Source organism: Sapajus apella, unplaced genomic scaffold (genome assembly GCF_009761245.1).
Source record: "Sapajus apella isolate SASKATOON/1434 unplaced genomic scaffold, GSC_monkey_1.0 scaffold167, whole genome shotgun sequence".
NCBI classification, from domain to species: Eukaryota; Metazoa; Chordata; class Mammalia; order Primates; family Cebidae; genus Sapajus; species Sapajus apella.
This window is the reverse complement of record NW_022437107.1, coordinates 143,245-166,699: the sequence shown is the minus strand read 5'-3', so window position 1 is coordinate 166,699 and position 23,455 is coordinate 143,245. Positions and strand designations below refer to the sequence as shown.

The 23,455-nt window shown below is 52.2% G+C and overlaps 1 protein-coding gene across 1 annotated transcript in view; it reads right to left on the bottom strand.

The window, feature by feature from the left end:
• RET (ret proto-oncogene) overlaps window positions 1-23,455 on the bottom strand; it is a 56,266-nt gene that overhangs the window by 21,153 nt on the left and 11,658 nt on the right. Inside the window, exons 2-6 of the mRNA XM_032267285.1 lie at window positions 9,039-9,302; window positions 7,113-7,400; window positions 4,400-4,641; window positions 2,988-3,183; window positions 384-580 (exon numbers count right to left, since the gene is read on the bottom strand). Coding sequence (XP_032123176.1) covers window positions 384-580; window positions 2,988-3,183; window positions 4,400-4,641; window positions 7,113-7,400; window positions 9,039-9,302 — 1,187 coding nt within the window. The remainder of the gene's footprint in view (window positions 1-383; window positions 581-2,987; window positions 3,184-4,399; window positions 4,642-7,112; window positions 7,401-9,038; window positions 9,303-23,455) is intronic.

Here is a 23,455-nt window from a genome sequence, read left to right as displayed (position 1 = left end):
TCTGCTTTGGCACAAAGGGAGTCCCATGGGAACAACACCTCTGCAAGCCACTCTCACTTAACAATACACCAGGAAGATTCTTCCAAGTCAGCGTAAATAGATTTACCCAGCATTGCTCTTGCATTGTTGAAAAAACATTTTAAAGATATCAAGAAGGGAAAGGGGAATAAAAAGAGAGGCCCAAGGAGCCCCCAGCCCTGCCCACTGTGAGCTCTCCCAGGCCTCTTCTGTACACCCAGCTGTACCTCCCAGCCCTGGGCCCAGGATTCCACCCAGGTTACTCTGTGCTGGTTGGGGCAGAAGGGGGTGTCACCTGCCTCCCTGTGCCCCCGTGTTCCCTGGCCCTTCATTCTTCCCCAGACAAGCAGTGGGCATGGGCTCACCTGGGCAAATCGGCGAGCCCTCCTGCTCACGGAGAAGGAGGTACTGGGCAGGTGCAGGCTGATGGGCAGCACTGACACGTTGAAGTGGAGCAGGAGGACGCCTGCCCCCGGGCCCTGGAAGTCCGAGTCATTGACCAGCACGGCCAGCTGCATGGTGCGGTTCTCCGAGATGGAGAGGTTCCGGTTGAGAACCAGCCCTGCAGGCGGGGGCGCAACAATGACCACCAAGCTTCTCTGGCAGCTCCCCCATGGTCACGCCTCTTCCCAGAGTCCTGAAAACACACTGGTGCAAGCACACGCTTTCATACTTACGGTGCCATGTGACACGCCTGGGGCTAGTCCTAAATTAGCACCAACGTTCAAATGTTGGCATTTGCTGAGGTGAAAGCCCAGGGAACCCTTTACAGTTTGAGGCAGCCTGCGTGTGTGTGCATGTGCATGCGTGGTATGGGGTGTCTGTGTGTATAATATGCTTGTGTGGTATGTGTGTGTGTGGTATGTATGTGTGTGCAGTACGCATGTATGTGGTGTTTGTGCATAGGATATTTATTCGTGTGTGTATGGGGTGTTTGTCTATAGAGCTGTAAACTAAAAGTGAAATCCTAAACCCCCAAACTAACTAAATAGATCCCCTCTTGGCCAAGTGGACACCAGAAAAACCTTAAAAACAGAATTCTGGGCCATGACAGGAAGGGAGTGTGGACTTGACTCCCTCTTCTTTCTGGAGTTTGGACATAACTGACCAGCATTAACATTAAAACAGAGATCATAAGACTGACAGAATGGACTCTTTATGGCAGTAAGATACCAAATTATAAACAGGACCTAAGGCCATGCCAAGCAAGGTTTAAGTCACACCCTACAAACCACAACATTGGTTTTCTTACTTGAGACGGAGTCTCGCTCTGCTGTCTCTCACTGCAGCCTTGACCTCCCAGGTTCCAGCCATCCTCCCACCTCAGCCTCCGAGGCTCCTGTAATCCAGGAATGTGACACCATGCCTGGCTAATGTTTTGTACTTTTTTTGTAGAGACAGGGTTTCACCATGTTGTCCAGGCTGGTCTCGAACTCCTGGACTCAAGCAATCCACCCATCTCAGTCTCCCCCAATTGTGGGGATTACAGGTGTGAGCCACCACACCCAGCCCATAAAATCTTGTTAAACCTTTTTTTCCCTGCCAGGTATACTGCAGTTTACTTTCTATTCTGACCCTGTATAGCATCATGCGATACATCACAGGCCTCCTTAACACATTTCTTTGTACTGACCTGAAGTCTTTAGGCAAAGCTTAACTCTTTCAGCCTGCTGTAAATTAAAGAATCTCTGCATCTACCTCTAACCTGTAAGCCCCTGCTTCAAGATACCATTCTTTTTGGGCCAAACCAATGTATACCCTCCATGTGTTGATTTACGTCCTTGCCTGTAACTCCTGTCTTTCTAAAATGTATAAAAGCAAACTGTAACCCCATCACCTTGGATCTGGGGACCACTTACTCAAGGCTTCTTGGGTTTGTGTTTTCTCCAGGCTGCGGTCACTCATCTTGGCTCAGAATAAACCTCTTTAAAATATTTTTCAGAGTTTCATTTTTTGGGTAACAGGGTGTGTGTTGGGGGGAGGGTAAGATGGGAGGTAAAGGTCTGCATTGCCAAGTCCTTGGTGCTAAAGCCCTCCAGACAGCTCCCCCAGAACATGGCAGAACTCCCCTCCACAGTAGGAGCCTCCAGCAGACCCAATGACCCTGCAGGCCGAGCCCTGGAAGTTACGCTGCCTGTGTGCCTGCTACGTGCTGCTGCTGCAGTTCTCAGGTGGTGGAAACAATGTTGGGAGGGGTGCTCTGGCACACAGTGTGTTCAGTGCTAGGGCAGGGCAAGGAGGCTGTCTCCCCTCTGACAGGCAGGACCTCCAAAGGCATGGTAGGGTGGGGAGGACTGAGGAATGAACAGGACCAGGTCAGGCAGAAAGGGGCGAAGGACCTGTGGCCTGGGGCTCCCCCAGACACAGACCCCAAGTGCAGGTGGTTTATTTGGAAAGCAATCCCAGGAGAAATTGGCAGGAGCTGGGGGAGGGAGGCAGGAAGCAAGGCTGCTGCTGAAAGGTGCCCCGCAAGCAGGTGAGCATGGTGGCACATGGAAGGAGTCAGGCAGGACAATGAGCTCAGAAACCCTGACCTGATTCAGGGGTGCTTCTGTACACCAGCCTCTTAGCAGAGAGCTACTGAGGCCAGAGCAACAATCCCTAAGCATTTGGGCCGCCTTAGGGGCAGCGACACAATGCCACGGGCTGGAGGAAAGCCTCAGGTGACATGTGTGTTTGCAATCGGTGGTGAGCCCTAGTGAGGTTAGCACGGAGATGTGGTGGGACCCTAATAGGGTCGGCTGTGTGGCAGCACAGGGAGAGAGGACCCATGGTGAAAGCCCCACTGGTGGCTGGAGGGCAGGCCTGGCAGAGACACAGGAAGTGCTGGGCAGAGGGTGAAGGGGAAGTGGCCTGGGCCGCAGAGGACCATGCCAGGAGTGCATGTGTGTGCTGTGCCGCTTGCCCAAGAAAAGCAAGCACCTCATTTTCTGGGGGCCCAGCCAGGCTGTGCCACCGGCCCCGCTTACTATAGTCGTGCATGGTCGCCCGCACGAAGCTGCCGTTAGCCTGGACCAAGGTCTCGTTGGGCCAGTGTTCCACCCGGAAGGTCTGCTGGGCCCAGGTATCCCTGGGGAGCAGCGTGCTTGTGTACCGTCTCACCAGCTCCCCCGATGCAGGCACCACGTCCGCATCAAAGACACGCAGTGTGGCCACCACGGTGTCCTGCAGGATGCAGAGGGCGTTGGTCAGTGCAGGCAAGAGGGGCTCCTCAGACTCCCCAAAACCAGAGACCTTAGGACACTGCTCATCCCACAGAGACCACAGATGGACCAGGTGTGTTGTCAGAACTGGGTCTGGGGACAGTCTGACCTGAGTTCAAGTACCCATGGGGGTCACTAGCCAGCCTGGCCCAGTTACCTTCCCTGGGCCACTGAGCCTCAACTGTGTAACAGGTGCAATACAGACCTCTCATAAGGAGAATTACAGCAGATGGCCAGGCACCTGGCTGGCAGGTCCCACCCAGGTCCCCAGAGAGCAAAATGAGCATCCCCACTCTCCCCTGAGGAAGCTGGGCCCCGCAGGGTGAAGGTCAGGTCAAGGCCACACAGGAACAGACGGCAGAGCCCGGATACAAGCCCAGGTGTACATCAAAGTACTCTGCTCGCAGCATCCTCCTACAACAGCCTGGAGGGGGTTGTGAAGAAAGCCACTGGCCACCTTCGGGATTGCTCTGCCCATCAGGCCTCTATCACCCCAAGGCTGCCCAGGGAGGCTCACACAGCCTTTACGCACAAGGTATGCTTTCGGCCAGATCTCTTTTCCTTGCCAAACCTGAACGTGGTGTGCCCAGAGAAGCGGGACAAGGCAATGCACTATCCCAAGGTTCCCTACGCCCACTCTCCCGCGGCCAGGAGGGCTGGGCCGGCTGCAGGAACGCTTGAAGCCCAGCAGGTGGCGGTAGCACTCCAGCAGCACCGGCCAGAGAGGGGCGAGGCGGGCGGCACCGGAAGTGATCCGCCTTCGCGTCCCCCTCAGATCCTCGGCTCAGCACTTCGTCACTCAAGGGCCCTCCGGTCAGGGGCTGACTGCTGGTGGGAGGGAGTGCCCTCCAGGAAGATGCTCCCTGCCCGGGCAGCTCGCCGCGCCCGCCTGCAGCGGCACAAGTGTGCCCCACACGGCCGCCCTCGGGCCTCGTCCTGGTCAGTCCCAGGCTGGGCACCCAGGGGTCCCGGCTTCCCGAGGCAAGGCCCAGCTGGGAGCTAGAAGCACTGCCCGTTCCCCTCCCCCTAGGAGAGGCGGCGCCGACGAAGACAAAGGACAAATGAACGCGCGAATGGTCGGCCACATGGTTGAGGGTCTACACGCACACTAAACCGACTGAGAAACGAACTGTGGCCGGAGACAGACACTGGATAGACTAGCGCGCGCGGACAAGCACCTCCTTCCGCTTGAACTCCACCAAGGCGCTGGCGGTGTCGACGCCCGCGGGGAAGGTGGGCGCCGAGTCGTCCTCGTCGTACACGGTCACCGGGAAGGGCACCATCTCCACCTCCTCGCGCGCACCGGCGCGCACGGTGCACACGGCCACCAGCTGGTACTTCTCCCGCTGCTCGCGGTCCAGGGCCCAGCGCGTGCTCACCTCCAGGCTGTCCGGAGCGCAGCGGAAGGGCAGACCCTCACCTGCGCACCAAGCAGACAGAGGCCCCGCGTCACCGAAGGCCCAAACCAGGCAAGCCCCCTTCCTGGGGAGGGGCTCTGCGGTCACACCGAACGCCGGCCTCGGCCCCAGGCGTCCCCTCCTTCACTCCACAGAGGAGTGCAGCGCTCCCAGCCCGAGTTTGCAGCGATGACTGTGTTTTTACATGCCATGCCCTGCTGCAGCTGCGCCCTCACTTGCGCTGGTGGGAAAGAGCCGGAAGCAGATACTCTGATCACGCGGTAGGGCCTGAGGCACCCCTCCACCCACCTGGCCTCGATCTCGAGTGGGCTTGTGTGGGGAAGGGTGGCTCCAGCTCAGCTCAGGCTGCAGGCCTAGAGAACCAGCTACTGGCCTTGGCTGCCTTTTAAAAAATGTTAGATTTTTTTTTTCCAATTCTGGAAGCAATGTGTGTTCAATTTATAGAACGTGAGAAATAAAGTCACGATTCTACCACTTTAAAACAAACATGGCAAGATCAGAAAATCGAACACCGCATGTTCTCACTGATAGGCGGGTGTTGAACAATGAGAACACGTGGACACAGGGAGGGAGCATCACACACTGGGGTCTGTTGCGGGGGCGGAGGGGGAGACTAGGGGAGGGACAGCAGGGGATAGGGCGGTTGGGGAAGGATAACATGGGGAGAAATGCCACATATAGGTGACAAGGGGATGGACGCGCAAACCACATTGCCATGTATGTACCTATGCAACAAACCTGCATGTTCTGCACATGTACCCCAGAACCTAAAGTGCCATATATATATATATATATATATATGGTGGACATCTGGCGTATGATGTGACATTAATGCATAATGATTTTCCACCGCCTAGTGCGCATCTCTGCTCTACACCTCCTTGTCCAGTGCATTGCCAGGCTGGTCATCCTATGCGTGCAGAAGGCGGGATGTAGAGGTGAAAGCGCATGCTCTGCGCCCTGCACGGTGGTTTGGCTCATGCTCTACATTGCCCTGTGAGCAAGGCCAGGAACCACAACACACTCTTCAATGAGCCTGTCCTTGGATCTGTCCTCCAGAAATAATCCAAAAAGAGGTCATGATAAAGGCAGAAGGCCACCGCTGAAGACCCCACAGCCAACCCCAAGGAGGCGGGGGCAACTCCACAGACCTCCCAGTCAGAACCATGCCTTGCACATGAATTACACGTGTGGGAAATGCTTATCATATAATGCTTTCCTCTGTTGAGTGTGATTACAAAGAAATCCCATTAAACTAAATTTATAACATAATTTTTAGTGAAGAAGGGCAGCATACAAAAACCAATTGCTTCATCAACCATCTGGTTCAAAGACATCTATCCCTGTCCCAGAGAATGAAAGGAATCTGGGGAAGCACGAATGATGACTTTTCTACCTTTACTGCGATTTTAATATTCTTGCCATGTTTGCGTGATAAAGCTAATGTGAAAGTAGGACGCACTTGCCAGAGGCGCAGCCTCTGTGACCTGGTTGAGCCCCACTTCCTGACTTTCAGATGGTTGAATGGGACCTCCCTGCACCTGCCCAGCTGCCTTCTCCCCTTTCTGTTGGGATCCAGCTCCTCCCACCCCCTGGCTGGGTTGGCTGTCTTTGCTGCTGCTCCATGGGCCCCTCTATACCCCACATCCAATCTAGGACGGAGTCCTGCTGGATCTTCCATCTAGGCATCCCCGCAGCTGCCTGCTTCTCGCCACACCTTGGCTTCCACCCGCATCCGGGCATCATCACAGCCCACATCTTCCCATTCAGACGTTTCTCCTGTAGCCTTCTGATGGTCTCCCAGCTTTGCCCCTGAATCTTCCCACCCCAAACCATCGCTAACACAGCAGTCTGACTAATCCTTTAAAAACTAAGTCAGGTCCTGCCATCACTCCCTCCCTCCAAAGTCTTCCATAGTTCCTCATGTTCCTCGGGAGAGAGCCCTGAAAGTCACTCTCATACCTGCCCCCACCCCAGGAACTATTCTGCCCTAAGGGTTTCAGCTCTTCCCTGTGGCTCAGTGCACTCCAGGCACATGAGGGGTCACACTGTGGTGCCCTCCAAGGGGCTAAGCCTGAATATCTGGCACCCTCCCACCTTTGCGCTGCTAGCCCCTGTCCTGACTACCCAATTTACAATGGAAGAATGGAGGTCTCCTCCTCCATTCCCCTCTTCTTGGTGTCCTCCCCAGCTAGCTCCTTCCAGAAGCCACCCAATTTCCTTGGCATGCTTGGACGCTCTGACTGCCCCACAAAATGAAAGCTGCAGGCAAGATTCCAACCTTTTGTGTTGATTGTTACATCCTTAGCTGCTAGAATAGTACCTGCCTGGCATGCAAGAGGTATTTCCGGAATACTGAATGAACTGATGGCATGGCAGTGAAGAATAAACCAGATGGCTTGTGTCAAGGGCTCACAGAACAAGCCCAGCAGCAGCAGGCACTGAGTGGCAACCCCACGATGTCAGCACTCACCCTCCAGGAGCCTGTAGGTCACGCTGATGTTGGGGCACAAGAACTGCACAGGCAGCAGGCGGAACTGGTGGAAGGTGCCTGGGGGCCGGTTCTCACGAATGCGGAAGGAGAGGCTTTTCTCTGGGAAGCAGAGCTCCCGGGGCTTGAGGGAGCTGCAGGCCGGAAAGGAGGTGTTGAAGAAGGAGAAGTACACTCGAGCACAGCCTGGCCACTGGCATTCGCCCTCACGAAGGGACGTGGGCGACAGGAAGACCTTGAGGTAGACAGTGAACACCCGGAAGCCTCCGTCTGCAGAGAGAGAAGTCAGGCCTGTGCGGGCATCAGCCACACCTGCCAGGCAGTCGGGAATGGGGAGGAGACAAGAGTTCCAGGCCTGGTGCAAAACCTGGTCCCCACCAAGGTCCACAAGGCTCAACCTGTGCTCCAGCTCCACCTGCTACCTCCTTGCCTCTGCTGCAGGGCCCTGCGGCCCGGACCACCAGTGCCCCACAGGCCTAGCTCTCGTCATTGAGTTCTCAGCTTAGAGGCCCCTTCCTTAGGGAGGCGTGCTGAGCACTGGGTTGAAGGCTCCCTGACTCTGCTGGTGGCAACTTTTCCAGTAAGTGGTAACCAGCGCCCCGCCTGCCACACCCTCTCCAAGGAGGTTTGGAGTGGCCGCAGACAGACTTCCCCAATGCCTAGAGGGGGCATTTCCGGCAAGTTCCATCACTGAGGTGCCATGGCGATTTCTGCTGTACATCAAGGGCTTTCCCAGCTTCCCATCTCAGCTGGAGGTGGGCGGCTGCTCCTCAGAGCTGCTGTTCCCACATTCTCTGGCATTCTCTGCTTTTTGCGAGCCTGTCCATCGTTGCTCCAATCCTCTGTTGCAATTAATTCTTTACACAAACTTTCCCTGTTCAAATCACCCTGTGGTTTCTTCTTTGACAGGACCTGGCCATGTATGAAGTCTCTCCCCACCCAGGGACTCCCATTCCTCTAGCTCCACCCTGGGGGCTCAGGATGAAGACTGCAGCAACTAAGTGCATGGAACCAAGAATCATCTCAGATGCTGCCTCCTCCAGGAACTGCCTGGGCTACCCTGGAGGGAGCTGCCCACCTAAGCTCCCTCCTTTTCCTGCACTAGGCTGTCCCTGGCAGACAGGCCACTCTGCCTGAGTAGGGCAGGGATGCCTGCTCTGTACTCATGGCCGGAGGCTTGCCTCTCACCAGCAGACAGGGCTTAGGGTGGTTGTGGGGGCTGTGCAAGCCATAGCCCTGTCTGGGTGCCAGGGGGTGGGAGCTACTGGGGGCAGCATCACTGTTTCCTGTCACAGGTGCTCTGCTCCCCCCCCCCACCTCCCCCAGTACCATGTCACATGTGGCCGTGACTCCAGCTCTGACTGCTCCTCTTTCCTCCCTGGACACCCGGGACAGGTGTGAGTCCCTGCCAGGTACAAGGGCAGCCGGCTCTGGTAAGTCAGGCTTTCCTTGGGAAGTGCTGCTTCTCCAGAGAGTTGCAGGTCATTTGCTAAATCAAAACCCTGGGATTTTTTCAGCCCCACTTACTCCCTCTCTAGAAACCTCCTAATCCTTTTTAGCCCCACTGAAGAGTAATTCGGGTCTGGCAAAAGTGTGTACCCAGATTCCTGTGTGTCTCCAAACCCCCACAGCCTCAGGAAGCCCCAGGGTCACTGGCAGCCCTGAAACTTGTCCTGGCTTCTCTCCAGGCTGGACACAGAGGCAAGCCAGCCTCACCTCACCCCTGACACCCTCCACATCCTCCAGGCTGGACACAGAGGCAGGCCAGCCTCACCTCATTCCTGATGCCCTCCACACTAGGGGTGGTGGGGAAGCCACCCGAGCCTCAGTGTCAGTGGCTGTGTTGAGGGCGGCTTGAGGAAGGGGTGGGGTGGGGTGTGGGGATGGGAGTGCGGGCAGCTTCCTTACTGCGGACACTGAGTTTCTCCCAGGTTCTCTGGTCCAGGCTGCGGTTAAGGTAGAGGAGGCCGGTGTCCTCCTGGATGCGGATCCAGTTGTTCTCGTGCAGCCGCGTGTGGTATGTGCCATAGAGGTGCCGGCCCAAGCGGAAGCTGGGCACCTCCCCAGGAGTGTCCCGCAGGGCATGCACGTAGAGCAAGGGCATGCCGGCCGGCTGGTCCACATACAGATTCTCCCAGTAAGCATCCCTTGAGAAGTAGAGGCCCAGTGCCACTGTGGGAAGTAGGGAAGTGAGTGAGGGATGGTGAGGATAAGGCTTCTTCAAGGACAAAAATAATAATAATAATAATTAGTTTAAAATTCTTATCTTAGCAGTTTTTCATCTCCAGTCCTGAGAACATGAACACTCAATTATTTGTGTAGTTACACACTGGCTAGAAAAGGACTGCTTTAAAATAGAGAAAGGAAAGAAGACAGGGGAGGCAGTATCCACAGTGTCAAGCCTGTTCTCAATCACCCAGGCCGAAGGGCACCCGAACCACACTGGCTTCTCAACAGGTCACCCAGAGCCAGAGTGTTCAAGGGCAGGAGACACTGCCAGCCACACGGGCAGGCAACAGTTGACAAAAATGAAGAAAGCTCTTTACAGGAAAGTCATAAATCTTTATCTAAACATATGCCTACCATATGACCCTGCAATTCCACTCTATTCATTCAAGAGAAGTAAAAACATGCGTCCATCAAATGGCGTAGTGGGAACTGGAACTGGTGATTCATAGAAACCAAGTGCCTAGAGGCCCTTCGGCAGGTGGATGGACAGGCAGATAGTGGTCGAGCTACGCCACGGAATCCTGCCCAGCAATGAAAAAGATGGATACACACAAACTCCTGGACGGATCACACACACACATCATGCCAAGATGAGGAAGCCAGGCAGAGGAGAGCACATACAGCAAGATTCTGGACGGATTTTAGGCAATGGATCAGACTGGCTGCCAGTGGTGGGTGGGGTAGGGTGGGGGAGGTGGATAGATAGGGAAAGGCCACAGGGCACTTTCTGGGAAATGTGAAGTTCCCATATCCTGATAGGGGTGAAGGTCATGTGGGCATACTCGTTTGTCAGTATTGTACAGCTAAGGTCTGTGCATCTTATCTATGTAATATTTACCTAAATAACTGAAAAATGAATCACTGAGGGTGCTGTGGACATAAGCACAGCTTCCTTGAAGAAGGCAGGATGCTGGCCTCAGCTGTGGCCAGGTGAGCCCAAACAGGAGTGCAGTGCACTATGCTGCTGACTGTGTGTGGCCAACATTTCCCATAGTAGAGAGTTTTAAGAATAATTTTTGGAACTCATGTACACTGTTGGTGGGAATGGAAAATAATATAGTTATCGTGAAAAATGAGAAGGCAGTTCCAAAAACTTAAAAATTGAATTACCATGTGATCCAGCAATCTCACTTCTGGGTACATACAAAAGAACTCAAAGCCGGGTCTCAAAGAGATATCTGCACACCATTGTTCACAATAGCACTATTCACGACAGACAAAAGGTGGAAGCAACCCCAGTGGCCATCAGTGGATGAACGGATGAACAAAACATGGTCTATACATACAATAAAATATTTCTTCTTAGGAAAGAGGGAAATCCGGTCAGGTGGGGGGGCTCACGGTTGTAATCCCAGCACTTTGGGAGGCCGAGGTGGGCGGATCACTTGAGGTCAGGAGTTCAAGACCAGCCTGACCAACATGGTGAAACTCTGTCTCTACTAAAAATACAAAAATTAGCCAGGCATGGTGGCAGATGCCTGTAATCCCAGCTACTTGGGAGGCTGAGGCAAGGCGCAGGTTGCAGTGAGCTGAGATTGTGCCACTGCACTCCAGCCTGGGCAACAGAGTGAGACTCTATCTCAAAAAAAAAAAAAAAAAGGAAGAAATCCTGACACAGGCTATACCACTGATAACCCTGGAGCACATTGTGCTAAGTGAAATAAGCCCATCAAGAAAGGACAAACACTGCATGATTCCATTATGTGAGGTCCCCAGAGCAGTCAAATTCACAGACACAGAAAGTAGATGGTGGTTGCCAGAGCTGGGGAGAGAGAGGATGGGGAGTTCGTCTTTGATAAGGATAGAGTTTAAGTTTGGGAAGATGAAAAGTTCAGGGATGGTGGTGGTGATGGCTGTATAACAATGTGAATGTACTCAATGCCACTGAAATATATACTTAAAAACAGTTATACTGAGGCTGGGTGTAATGGCTCACGCCTGTAATCCCAGCACTTTGGGAGGCCGAGGTGAGTGGATCACGAGGTCAGGAGTTCAAGACCAGCCTGGCCAACGTGGTGAAACACCATCTCTACTAAAAATACAAAAATTAGCCAGGCATTGCGGCGGGTGCCTGTAATCCCAGCTACTTGGGAGGCTGAGGCAGGAGAATCGCTTGAAGCCAGGAGGCAAAAGTTGCAGTGAGCTGAGATTGAGCCACTGCACTCCAGCCTGGGTGACAGAGCAAGACTCCATCTTAAAAAACAAAAACAAAAACAAGCCCAGGCACAGTGGCTCTAACCTGTAATCCCAGCACTTTGGGAAGCCGAGGTGGGCGAATCACTTGAGGTTGGGAGTTCGAGACCAGCCTGACCAACATGAAGAAACCCTGTCTCTACTAAAAATACAAAATCAGCTGAATATAGTGGCGCATGCCTGTAATCCCAACTACTTGGGAGGCTGTGGCAGGAGAATCACTTGAACCCGGGAGGCGGAGGGTGCAGAGACCCGAGATCACGCCATTGCACTCCAGCCTGGACAAAAAGAGCAAAACTCCGTCTCAAAAAAACAAAAACAAAAACAGAAAACAAAAATAGTTACAATGTAAATCTTATTTTTGTGTATATTTTTCCACAATAAAAATTAGTATGAATTTTTTAAAACATGGATAAATAGGCAAAAAATGCTTAAAATCCATTAAAAATCTGCAAATAGACTCTAGAATGAACAAACAATACCAACATCCACAGCAAACATTAGAAATACTGCACTTGAACATAATTGATCTCTTTTCCATCAGTTTGTTCCCACCCAGACGGTTGCTGCTTGAGGGGTCTGGAGGGCAGGGCCTGCAGCACCAGCTGAGAATGCCCTGGGGCCACTGGGCTACTCCAGGACACCTGGGTTTGGGAAACAATCAAGTGCCAAGTGGAGCCTGGAAGAGAACAGGTGAGACGTCTGGAGTCCCACACTGGGAAAACAGAACAGGAGAAGGCTTCTCTTGAAGTGCTCACTGCACATAGGAACACGGCTCCCTTGACAGCGCCCTTCTTGGGGGCTGCGTTTCTGGTGACAAGGAGGGTGAGAGACTGTAACTCACAGTGGCCTCACAGGGCAAGGTGGAGCCGGATGCCCTGGGTCCTGATGACCCCCTCCCAATCCCGTGTAGCGTTCCATGTCTGGGCTATTCACCTAGGTGGCGGGGAGGATGATCTCACCCCAGAGGGGTTTCTAGGGGCTGACTGAACTCAGGTCGGGAGAGGCAACGCAGTTCTGCCAGGTCTAGTTTTCTCTGAGACACGTATCTCTTGTCCTGGTCTTCCCAATAAGAACCGTTTGCCCTTGGGCAGGCCATGGGGTGGCTCTGGTGATGCCCAGGCTGCAGAAGAGTGGGCCCTGACACCCCATCTGCTACAGGAGCAGATCCAGACTGGGAATCCCACAGGTGCTCCTTTGGGGCCTCCGCAATGTACATGCACCTTCAGTGGTCCAGGAACTGGAGGTAGGACAGGCCCGGGCTCCCTAAAGCCATCCCCAACAAAGACCATGTGTGCAGGAGAGAACCAGCCTTACTGCTCCCATCTGGCGGAGCCTACCCCTACAGGATTGTGTGGGGCCCAATCCCAATTGGTCTCCCTGCTGCCAAAAGGGATTTGTGGGTCAGGCAATGATTGCGAGCAGAAACAGACTTAAATGCACTTAAAATGCCTCCCAGGTGGTCTCTGCAGCTGGGCACAGCTGTCTTAATGTTCCTGCTTGTCACAGGCACTTCTAGATGGAAAAACACATGGTCCAAGGTGGGATAACCGAGGAGGTGGGTGTAGGGCCAGCCTCAGCGGAGTGCAGCCTGGGCAGTCCTGGTGGGTCCTGCTCAGAGGTCTCATGCTTGGTTTAATGCTCTGTTGCTACAGTCTTGAAATTCTTCATAATTCGAGAATAAGCGGCCCACAAATGATGCAGCCAATCGTGGTGGGTCAGTGACAGGGGAGAGCCGGGGAAGAGCTGCTAGTCAGACACCATTGGGCTCTGCAGCCTCTGTAGATCACTGGCCTCCTCTGGGCCTCAGTTTCCCAACTTCGAACTGGGGAAGGCATGCTAGAGAGAAGAGGAACGGCCAGTGCAGGTGCAGCCAGACGTGCACCTCTGCACAGGGGTGTATCATCGTGAGCCTCTCACAGCAGACTCATAGTCAATGGGTGCAGATCCCTTCACTGCCCATTTCACTGATAAGAACACTGAGGCCAAGAGGCGAGAAGCCTGACCAAGTCAAACAGCTGGGAATGCTTAGAGGCTTTGTGTCTTGGGGGTTGAATAACAGCTAAGAAAGTGATGGTGGAAGTCCAGTGCCAACAGGTGCGGAGCCTGCCAGGAGGTCCAGGGCCCTGCTGACTGGTACCCATCCTGCTGCTGCCATTCTGCCTACCAGGGCCACCTGGTCTGTGGACCAAGGCTGGGCCCGTGGGCTGAGACCCACACCATGGGAAGGTCACCAGCAGGACTTGCAAAGCTTTTCTCACCCCATGCCTTCAGGGCCCAAATGCCACGTGCTGACAGAATCCTCCCCCACACCTAGCACACAGGTGTCTGCCTGGACAGCTTTGACTGCCAGGGCTGGGCCCACCCTATACTTCTACAGCACCCGCGGTGGCCCGGCACACACCACACCCACCGACAGTGCAAACAGCAGTGTCGATTGTCTGAGAAACCAAGAGGATTCCCACGTCAATACTCAATGACCTCCCCACTGTGGTTCTGGTTCCTCAGGCTGGCTGTGCCCTGGCACCGTGCAGGACAGGGTGGGGGAACATCCGGCTTTCTCACCGCATGCTTGCCAAAGACCCAAGTTTCTGCTCACATTCAGAGAGAACTCAGGAACCTTCAAGGCCTGTGTAGTGTGTGTCATGAGTGTATGTATACGTGTGCATGCACAGGGCATGCAGGAGACAGAAACAGAGATGGAGGCACGCCCACCCAAGACCCCATCTGCTTCCACCCTGCCCACCTCAGCAGGACAGACACGGCCCTTGTGTTTGACAGAGTGAAGTGCTAGACTGTTTCCAATGATCCACACTTGGCTGGGCTGTTTAATTTGTTCATCTTTGGATGCAGAGGGGACCAGTCCTGAGCACCCTCGTCCTGCACATGTGTGTGCACACAGCTTAGTCCACACTCTGTCCAGGTGTGCATGTTCTCAGGCCCAATCGGGCCTGGAGCAGGCTCCTTTGCAGGCAGCACAAGGCCAAGCTTTATGCGTGGAGGGAGCTGGAGCGATGCTGGGACAGGCCAGGGCTTGATCCTGTCTCCCATCATTACACCTGCCTTTTCTGGGTCCTGCTGCCCAGGCAGCACACAAGACAGTGTGTGTTCCACTCTAGGGCGTACCCAAAGCATGCAGTCCCTTGGCGCTGGTGCAGCCCACACCTGAGCCTGGCCATCAGCTTCCTGCAGCCCCTCGCCTCAGCTCCTGTGCCCCAAGGGGTTGCCTCCTACCAGCCCTGAACCTGCACAGCAGCCCTGGCCTTGCAACCAGCTCCTCCCTCAGGCTCTGACCCCAGTTGGGAAGGGGGTTTCTTCCCTGGTGCCCACTTGCAGTCAAGGGTGCCCCACAGAGCTCTCCCCACCCCCCAGCCCTCTTTCATCACAGCTTAGTGCCTCTCATGTTACTGCTCTTGTCCCAGGGACCACGTGGGGCTGTCTCCTGGTCATTTCCAGACTGACACATGGCACACATGCATTCCTTTTCTCTCTCACACACGCACTCTCTCGGATGCATATCATTACACACCACAAGGGCACACACTGCTACACACTTGTTCTCCCATAAGCTCACACATTCTCACACGGCCAGTCTGGCTCTAACAAGCACATGTATTTGCTCATACTGGTGCACACCAAATTTCACACCCAAGCGCACACATTTTCCCGCACCCTTGGTGCACACATACTAAGCGTGGCCTGCCTGTGGCCCTTGGTCTTCCACTCCCCCACTGCCGGCCACCTGGCAGCTCTGATGGGGCACTGTAGGTCACCCTCGCCATGGCATGGTGACCCTGCCACCGAAACACAAATGGAGCTCCAGACAATGGAAAACTTCTCTAGGACAGCAGCATGAGGCTAAAATTTGGGACTTCCAGAAAAGAAAACAACAACGGAACTGTGTGAATCAGAAGCAGCACAGGGCATGTGTGCACGGCAGGCCCTTCCTGCAGAACCCCTCATGCGACACCAGCCCCATGCCTGCCCTTGATGGGTGGCAGACGATGCAGATGACAGCTTTATTATGGCCCAGCAGAATCTCCTTAAGAAATGATTTCCTAATGCAATCATCTTCCTGGGAATGGGAAACAGGCCCCAAGGCTCTTCCCTGGGGGCTGGGGGTGGAAAGAGGCGGTCCCCACTGCCCCAGGCCAGCTGTCTCTGTGGAGGTCCCTCCAGCCCCACACTGAACACTGTTATCCTCTCAGGATGTGACCTGTTACCTGCCCCCCACCCATCGCTTCCCTCCCACTTCCCAATCATGTTTTCTTACTATAGTCAAATATTTGACATGTATAAAGAATGCATGTCACAGAACGTTTATGCTGAACAAACACCCAGGAGCCCGTGACCCTGCAGAACTGGATGCTTGGCCTCACTGCTGCCCTTAAAGCCTCCCCACTTGCCACTGCGTCCCACCCCCACCAGTAGGAGGCTGTGCCCGGCTTTACTCTTGCATTGGGTTTTGGCAACATTCATGGAAGGCACATTTTTGCTGGGTGGAGAGTCCCACGTGGACAGCTATTTTCCTCCTGGCTCCCGTCTTTCAGCCTCACTGCTGCTACTGAGGGCCCATGCTCAAGCTGGCCCCTCCTGGGCATCCTGCCTTCTCCCAGCTACTTGTAGGACCTCCTCTGTCTTTGGTGCTGTCAGGCATCACTGTGATGCTACCAAGGCTGCTCACCTCAGCTGGTTTCCTCCTCTGCAGCCTGTCCTCCAGATGGTGGCAGCGGCTCACTGGCTAGCCATATCCAGGCCCAGGGCTGTCAACCTGGTCTCTGTGCTGGTGTGCAGTGTGCTGATCAGCAGCCTGGACCTTGGCCTGGGGCCAGCTGGGCGTCTCCATGCCTTGCTCCCTTCACTCCTTTGCCCCAGTCTGGCCCCTCCTCACCCCAAACTGCCCCCAACTCTTCCGCATCTCAACACGGCATGGCCCCACCTCACTGCTCAGGTCACACACCTCAGTCCATAGAGCCCTGTCTCTTTCACCCTCCACCCCAGCTCCCAAGTCCCCTCTGTCAATGCCATCCAACCCTGGACCACACACTGGGCAGCACAGGCCACTTTGCACACAGCAGCCAGGGTCCATTGGATCATGGCACCCTCTGTGGAGCCCTGTGTTAACTCCGCTGCTTGCAGAAAACATAGCTCCTCATCAGGGCTCCCAGGGCCCCCTCTGGCCTCCAACTCACTTCCTCCTCACTCTTACAGGGTGCCCACCTTTCCTCCACATCTGCTAACTCACTCTCTGTGAGCTGAGAGAATAAATGAATTCATGAACTAATTAATGAATCAATTAATCAAAAAGTCAGTACAATGGTTTCATAAACAGGAGTGTAAAAGGGCTGGGCATGTTTGGGAAGTGGTCAGAATTTGGGGTGGGGAAGGGGTTGGAGAATAGGGAGACAAGGTGGCATGGTCTCACGGGCACTGGAGCCACAAGCAGGCTGTCAGTGGCAGGACAGAGCTGTGTGGCTGCCTTGTGCACACACGCAGTGCCCACGAGTGCACCAGCAGCCTTATGGGGCCAGCCACTGTGCTGAGCAAACAAGCCTGAGGCTGAGAACAAAACCACTCCTCTTCAGCTCAGGAAATCATCTCTCAGTGCCTGAGGAGCCCTGGGCACCATAGCTGCCAGCTAGACTTGCCTGGTGGGGACCACCTGCAGCATGCTGCACAGACCTGGGTCCCGCTGGAGGCTGCTTTTACCTAGGACTATAACTTTTTTTAGGGAAAAAAAACAAAACAAAACACGATCAAGGGAGGCTCTACTGTAAATAACAAATTTGGAAGTGTATATAAAGAGAGATCCCCATTTTAAAAGTTATTTTAAATTGTGGTAAAATACACATGAATTTTAACATCTTAAAACTTTTAAGTGTACAATTTAGTGGCATTAAGTGCGTTCTCACTTCTGTGCAAACCATCCTTCCATAGCACGCTTTTTATCCTGTAAAACTGAAATTCTATACCCATGAGACAAATACTTACCCTCCCCTCCTCCCCCAGTTCCTAGAACCTTCCATTCTACTGTCTCTACGAATTTGATCACTATAGGGACCTCATATAAGAGGAATCATACAGTGTTTGTCCTTTTGCGTCTGGCTGATTTCACTTAGCATAATGCTCTTGGGGTTCATTTATGCTGTAGGATGAGGCCAAATTTCCTTCCTTTTTAAAGCCAATAATATTCCATTGTATGTCTGTATGGTATTTTGCTTACCCATTCATTGGTCAGTGGACACTTGGGTAACTTCCACTTTATGGTTACTGTGAATAATGCTACTAAAAACGGGGATGTACAAATGTATCCCGCCTTCTTCCTACTTCCTTTCCTGTGTGTACCCAAAGTAGAGGTGCTGGAGCCAAAGGCAGCTCTACGTTTAACCTCTGAGGAGCCTCCCTGCTGTTCTCCAGGCAGCTTCCCCATTTACCTTCCAGCAGTGTGCAAGGGGGATTCTCCACATGTTCACCAACACTGGTTCTTTTTTTTTTTTTTTTTTTTGATACTAGACATCCTAATGGGTGTGAGGTGGTATCACACTGTGATTTTGATTTGTATTTCTCTAATGACTGGCAGTGCTGAGAATCTTTTCATGTGCTTCTTGGCCTGGTAAATCTTATTTGGAGAAATGTCCATCCAAGTCCTGTGCTTGTTTTTGTTGTTGTTGTTTGAGAAAGAGTCTCACTCTGTCATCCAGGCTGGAGTGCAGTGCTGCAATCTTGGTTCACTGAAACCTCCATCCCCTGAGTTCAAGTGATTCTCCTGCCTCAGTCTCCAGAGTAGCTGGGATTATAGGCACCCACCATCACACTCAGCTAATTTTTTGTATTTTTAGTAGAGACAAGATTTCACCATGTTGGCCAGGCTATTTTCGAACTCCTGACCAAGTGATCTGCCTGCCTCGGCTTCCTGAAGGATTACAGGCATGAACCACCGCTCTTCTCAGAATCAGGTTTGCTGCTGTTGTTGAGTTTGAGGAGATCTGTATAGATTCTGGATTAACTCATTTTTTTTTTTTTAAAACCCTCATTCCCTCAAAGGTTAGCATTTTTGAATGATGTAAACTAACAATGCAAATTATAAATTTTCTCTTTCAAACTCTTTTATTCTTAGAAATTATTTTTATTTTATTTTAAGAAAGAGAGAAAGGAGGAAAGAGAAGGAATAAAAAAAAAGAAAAAAATGAAGGAGAGGAAGAATGAGGAAGAGGGAGAGGGAGAGAGAAGAGGGGTGTTGCTTTATTGCCCGGGCTAGAATGCAGTCTAAAAATGGGTATGCCTATAATTGTGTTTAATAATAGAGACATGGAAAAAAAATGAGGGAAGAAAATAACTAACAAGCAGCCAACCAATATTTCATTTAAACCTGTAAATAGGTGTGATGTGGTACTGATAAAAGTGTATATTTTGTATATTTTGTATATTTAAAGTGGAGAGTTCTATAAATGTTAATTAAGTCTACTTGTTCCCGATCTGAGTTCAAGTCCTGGATATCGATGTTAACTTTCTGTCTCATTGATCTGTCTGATATTGATGTTGAAGTACTATTATTGTATGGGAGTCTAAGTCTCTTTATAAGTCTTATATATCTGGGTATTCCTGTATTGGGTGCTTATATATTTAGGATCTTTAGCTCTTCTTGTTACATTGATCCTTTTATCATTATCATTTATTATCATCCTTCTTTGCTTCTTTTGATATTTGTTGCTTTAAAGTCTATTTTATCAGCAAAAATTGCAACTCCTGCTTTCTATTTATTTATTATTTTTGCTCTCCATTTGGTTGGTAAATTTTTCTCCATCCCTTTGTTTTGAGTCTTTGTGTATCCTTGCATGTGAGATGGGTCTGGATGTAGCATATCAATGGGTCTTGGCTTTTCTTGCCTGTCTGTGACTTTGGATTAGGGGATTTAGTTGAATTAATAATAATATATGTGAGTTTGATAATGCCATTTAATGTTAGCTGGCTGTTTTGCCCATTAGTTGATACAAGTTCTTAATTATGTTGATGTTCTTTATTTTTTGGTATTTTTTAGAAAGGCTGATACTGGTTGTTCCTTTCTATTTGTAGTGTTTTTTTCAGAAGCTCTTGTAAAGCAGGCCTGGTGGTGATGAAATCTCTGCGTACTTGCTTGTTCACAAAATATTTTATTTTTCCTTCGCTTATGAAACTTAGTTTGGCTGGATGTAAAATTCTGGGTTGAAAGTTCTTTTCTTTAAGGATGTTGAATATTGGCCCCCACTCTCTTCTGGCTTATAGGGTTTCTGCTGAGAGATCTGCTGTGAGTCTGACAGGCTTCCCTTTCTGGGTAACCTGACCTTTCTCTCTGGCTGCCCTCAGCATTTTCTCCTTCATTTCAACCCTGGTGAATCTGGCGGTTATGTGCCTTGAGGTTGGTCTTCTTGAGGAATATCTTTGCGGTGTTTTCTGTATTACCTGTAGTTGAATATTGTCCTGCCTTGCTAGTTTGGGAAAGTTTTTCCTGAATAATATCCTGAAGCGTATTTTCCAGCTTGGATTGATTCTCTTCGTCACATTCAGGTACACCTATCAAACGTAGATTAGGTCTTTTCACATAGTCCCATATTTCTTGGAGACTTTGTTCATTTCTTTTTATCCTTTTTTCTCTAATCTTGTCTTCACATTTTATTTCATTAAATTGGTCTTCGACCTCTGATATCCTTTCTTCTGCTTGATCAATTCGGCTGTTAAAACTTGTGCATAGTTCGCGAAGTTCTCGTGTTGTGTTTTTCAGCTCCATTAATTCACTTATATTCCTCTCTAAATTGTGTATTGTTGTTAACATTTCGTCAAGCCTTTCTTTGAAGTTCTTAGTTTCTTTGCATTGGATTAGAACAAGTTCTTTTAATTCCCAGAAGTTTCTTATCATCCACTTTTTAAAGCCTGCTTCTGCTAATGGAACACAGTCTTTCTCCATCAGGCCTTGTTCCATTGCTGATGAGGAACTGTGATCCCCTACAGAGGGAGGGGCATTCTGATTTTGGGTATTCTCAGCCTTTTTAGGCTGGTTTCTTCCCTTCGTTATAGATTTATCCATCTGTGGTCTTTATAATTACCATCTTCATAGTTGGGTCTCTGAATGGACGTCCAACTTGTTGATTCCCGGCGCTAAAATCTGAGCAACCCACCGCGCCGGCCAAAACAGCGGCATTAAGATTGATGGTGCTTTTCTGACTCTGCAGCAAGAACCGCCACACCAAGGCAGTGGCAAAACTGCTTCGCCGGCCACAAGAGTCGTGCTGGCGACCCATGGAGCTCCTCCGCTGGGAATCACCTGGTGCGTGAGCAGCAAAAATTGATCTGAAAGTGTGGCGTCCTCTCGTTCTCTGTGCTTTCAGTGGGAGCTACAATCTCGAGCTGCTAGTGATCAGCCATCTTGGATCTCTCGCGCCTATTCTTTGGATTAACTCTTAACAGATCTATGAATTACAAGTTTTTCTCCCATTCCATGGGCTGTGTTTTCACTCTTTTGATCCTGGCCTTGGTTCACAGAAGTTTTACATTTTGATATAGCCCAATTCATCTGTCCTTTCTTTGGCTATCTGTGCATTTGTTTCTTACAGAGGATTCCAGTTTTAAAGATGTGCATGCAGCTAAATCCTCAGCTAGAACCGAGGTCAGACAGAAGCATGAAGATTTTGGCCCCGTCTGGCATTTCCCTGCTACCCTGGTCACCTGCCTGGGGCAGGTACACACCTGGGCATGGCCAGTTTCTGTTCTAGTTCCCACTTCAGCTGCTGGCCACTCATGAGGCCACGGCATCCAGGCACGGGAGCGCCCTGTCTGGCTAGGGAGCACACCATCTCTAGGCGGGTGTGAGGGCTCACACAGGCTGGGCCACTCATGCCAGCCCTCAGTGCCAGGGTCACAGGGGGCCAGGAGCCTGCAGAGGAGGAATCTCTACTCCTGACCAGCACTGTTGCTGCATGTGCCTGGGCATGCAAAAAAGTTTTCATTTTAATTAATTTTAAAATCAAAAGGATGAACTAAATATAGCAATAAGGAATAAATAATAATAATAATAAAGTGGCCTGGATTATATTTGTCTTACACCAACACAGTTGCAGAATGCAATTTTGCTTTTGGATGTGGGAGGGGCCCGTGGCACACGATGTGGTCCTGGCTTGAGAGCCACCTGGTGGTGCCTGACCCCCAGGAGGACGAGGCTTAGCATGGAGCACGGAGCCCTGGGCAAGGCAGGGACCCATCTGAGGTCTCAGCAGTGGGGGCAGTGCCCAGTAGCAGCCCAGTCTCAGCCGCCTTCTGATGCAGAGCCCTTCCCTTTGCCTCACACGAACCCAGGTGCCAGCCCAAGAGCCTCCTGGGCAGTCATCACCGGACGCTGGTTTCCATGTGACAACTAAGTGCATCCTGCCTGGTGTCCTGCTGTCTTCCTCAATTCCTTGTGTCTTCCCTGCATCAGGGGCGGCTCTCGTCACCTCTAACTCAGGAGGTTCAGTGGCCCCTCAGCCTCGCCCCTGCCCAGGGCAGCCACCATACACAGCTGTTCCCAGGTATCTCTCCAAGCCCTTTGCCAGGCCTAGACCTGCTCACATATGTCCAGTTTTCCCCTCCCCCATACACAGCCTGGTATGTGCGGCTGCCTGCATGCCCCTGCCATTAGCCCCTCACTCCGGGCCCTGGTGCTCGATCTGCTCAGCCTGGCCCAGGGCTCCCAGGTGCACAGCTGTCTCTGTCCTCTCCACCTGCGGAAGCCCTGCCCACTGTCCTGATAAGCTCCTGCCCAGCCCTGACCTTTGCCCCAAGTCTTTACCTTGCTGGCCTTTGCCTCCCTTAACTTTCAGGGTTCTTGTCTGAGGATAACAAGGGTATGAGGCTGACAGACACTGCACATGCACTCAACCTGTTCTCAGCAGTGGTGGCTTCCTCCAGATGCCCTGCCCATGAGACAGAGGAGGGTCCCGCTGGCCAACCTGTGGTGGTGCCGAGCATGTGGGACAGGCCACATGTACTCCATGCCTCCCAGTGTGTGGTGTGTCCTTGCACATGGGGGCAGACTCCCCAACAGAACACTGTTGGCCCTGTTACACAGCAGGAGCACTTCGGTTCCACCTCTTGACAATGTCCCCTAACAAACATGCACTTCCCATCCCGCCTGCATGCCTTGGGAGAGGTGACAGCAACTGGGTCCTGAGTACTTACTTGAGTAGTGAAAGGAGTGGCTGTCCTGGCAGCCCGCAAGCCAGACAGGACAGATAGACACACACATGCTGACGGCTTCCCAGCCACACACAGTCCTGGGCTCATGGGGAGGACGCTTGCTGACCAAGAAAACAGGCAGCTTGTCAGCCCTTTCCCTGGCAAGGAATCCTTACTTTTGGATGGATGCATTATACGCTAAGGCTGGCGACCCCGGGACACCTGACCCTGGCAGGGATGTCAGGAGAGCTGACTGGGGCAACCAACCTCAGCTGACCAACCTCCCTTGGGTCAGCTAGGCTGGTGAAGTCATCACACCCTTCTGCTGAGCAGACACTGCCCACCCCATCTAAAGGGCCCAGCCCTGGGTGGAGAAGAGTGCTCAGCCCTGGGTGGAGAAGAGTGCCCAGCCCAGGCTGAGGGGCCAAGGGGACTACCCATGCTGCCTGTTCTGAAAAAATGCCTGACCAAGAGATAGCCACAGATGGGCAATGGGAGGATAAAGGGAAGGGACTGCCTGGGGCAGCAGCCACAAGCAGGAGCCAGTGCCCAGCAGGATGGGAGGGGAGCAGGGGACCCGGGGACAGAGCCAGAGAGAGAGGAAGGGAAAAGCAGCAGGAGGTGGAGGCAGTTCTGGTGAACAGCAGCAGCACAGAGTAGGAGGAGAATGCTGGCTGGAGACAAGAGGCCAGCTCCCCAGGCCATGAGGCTATGAACTT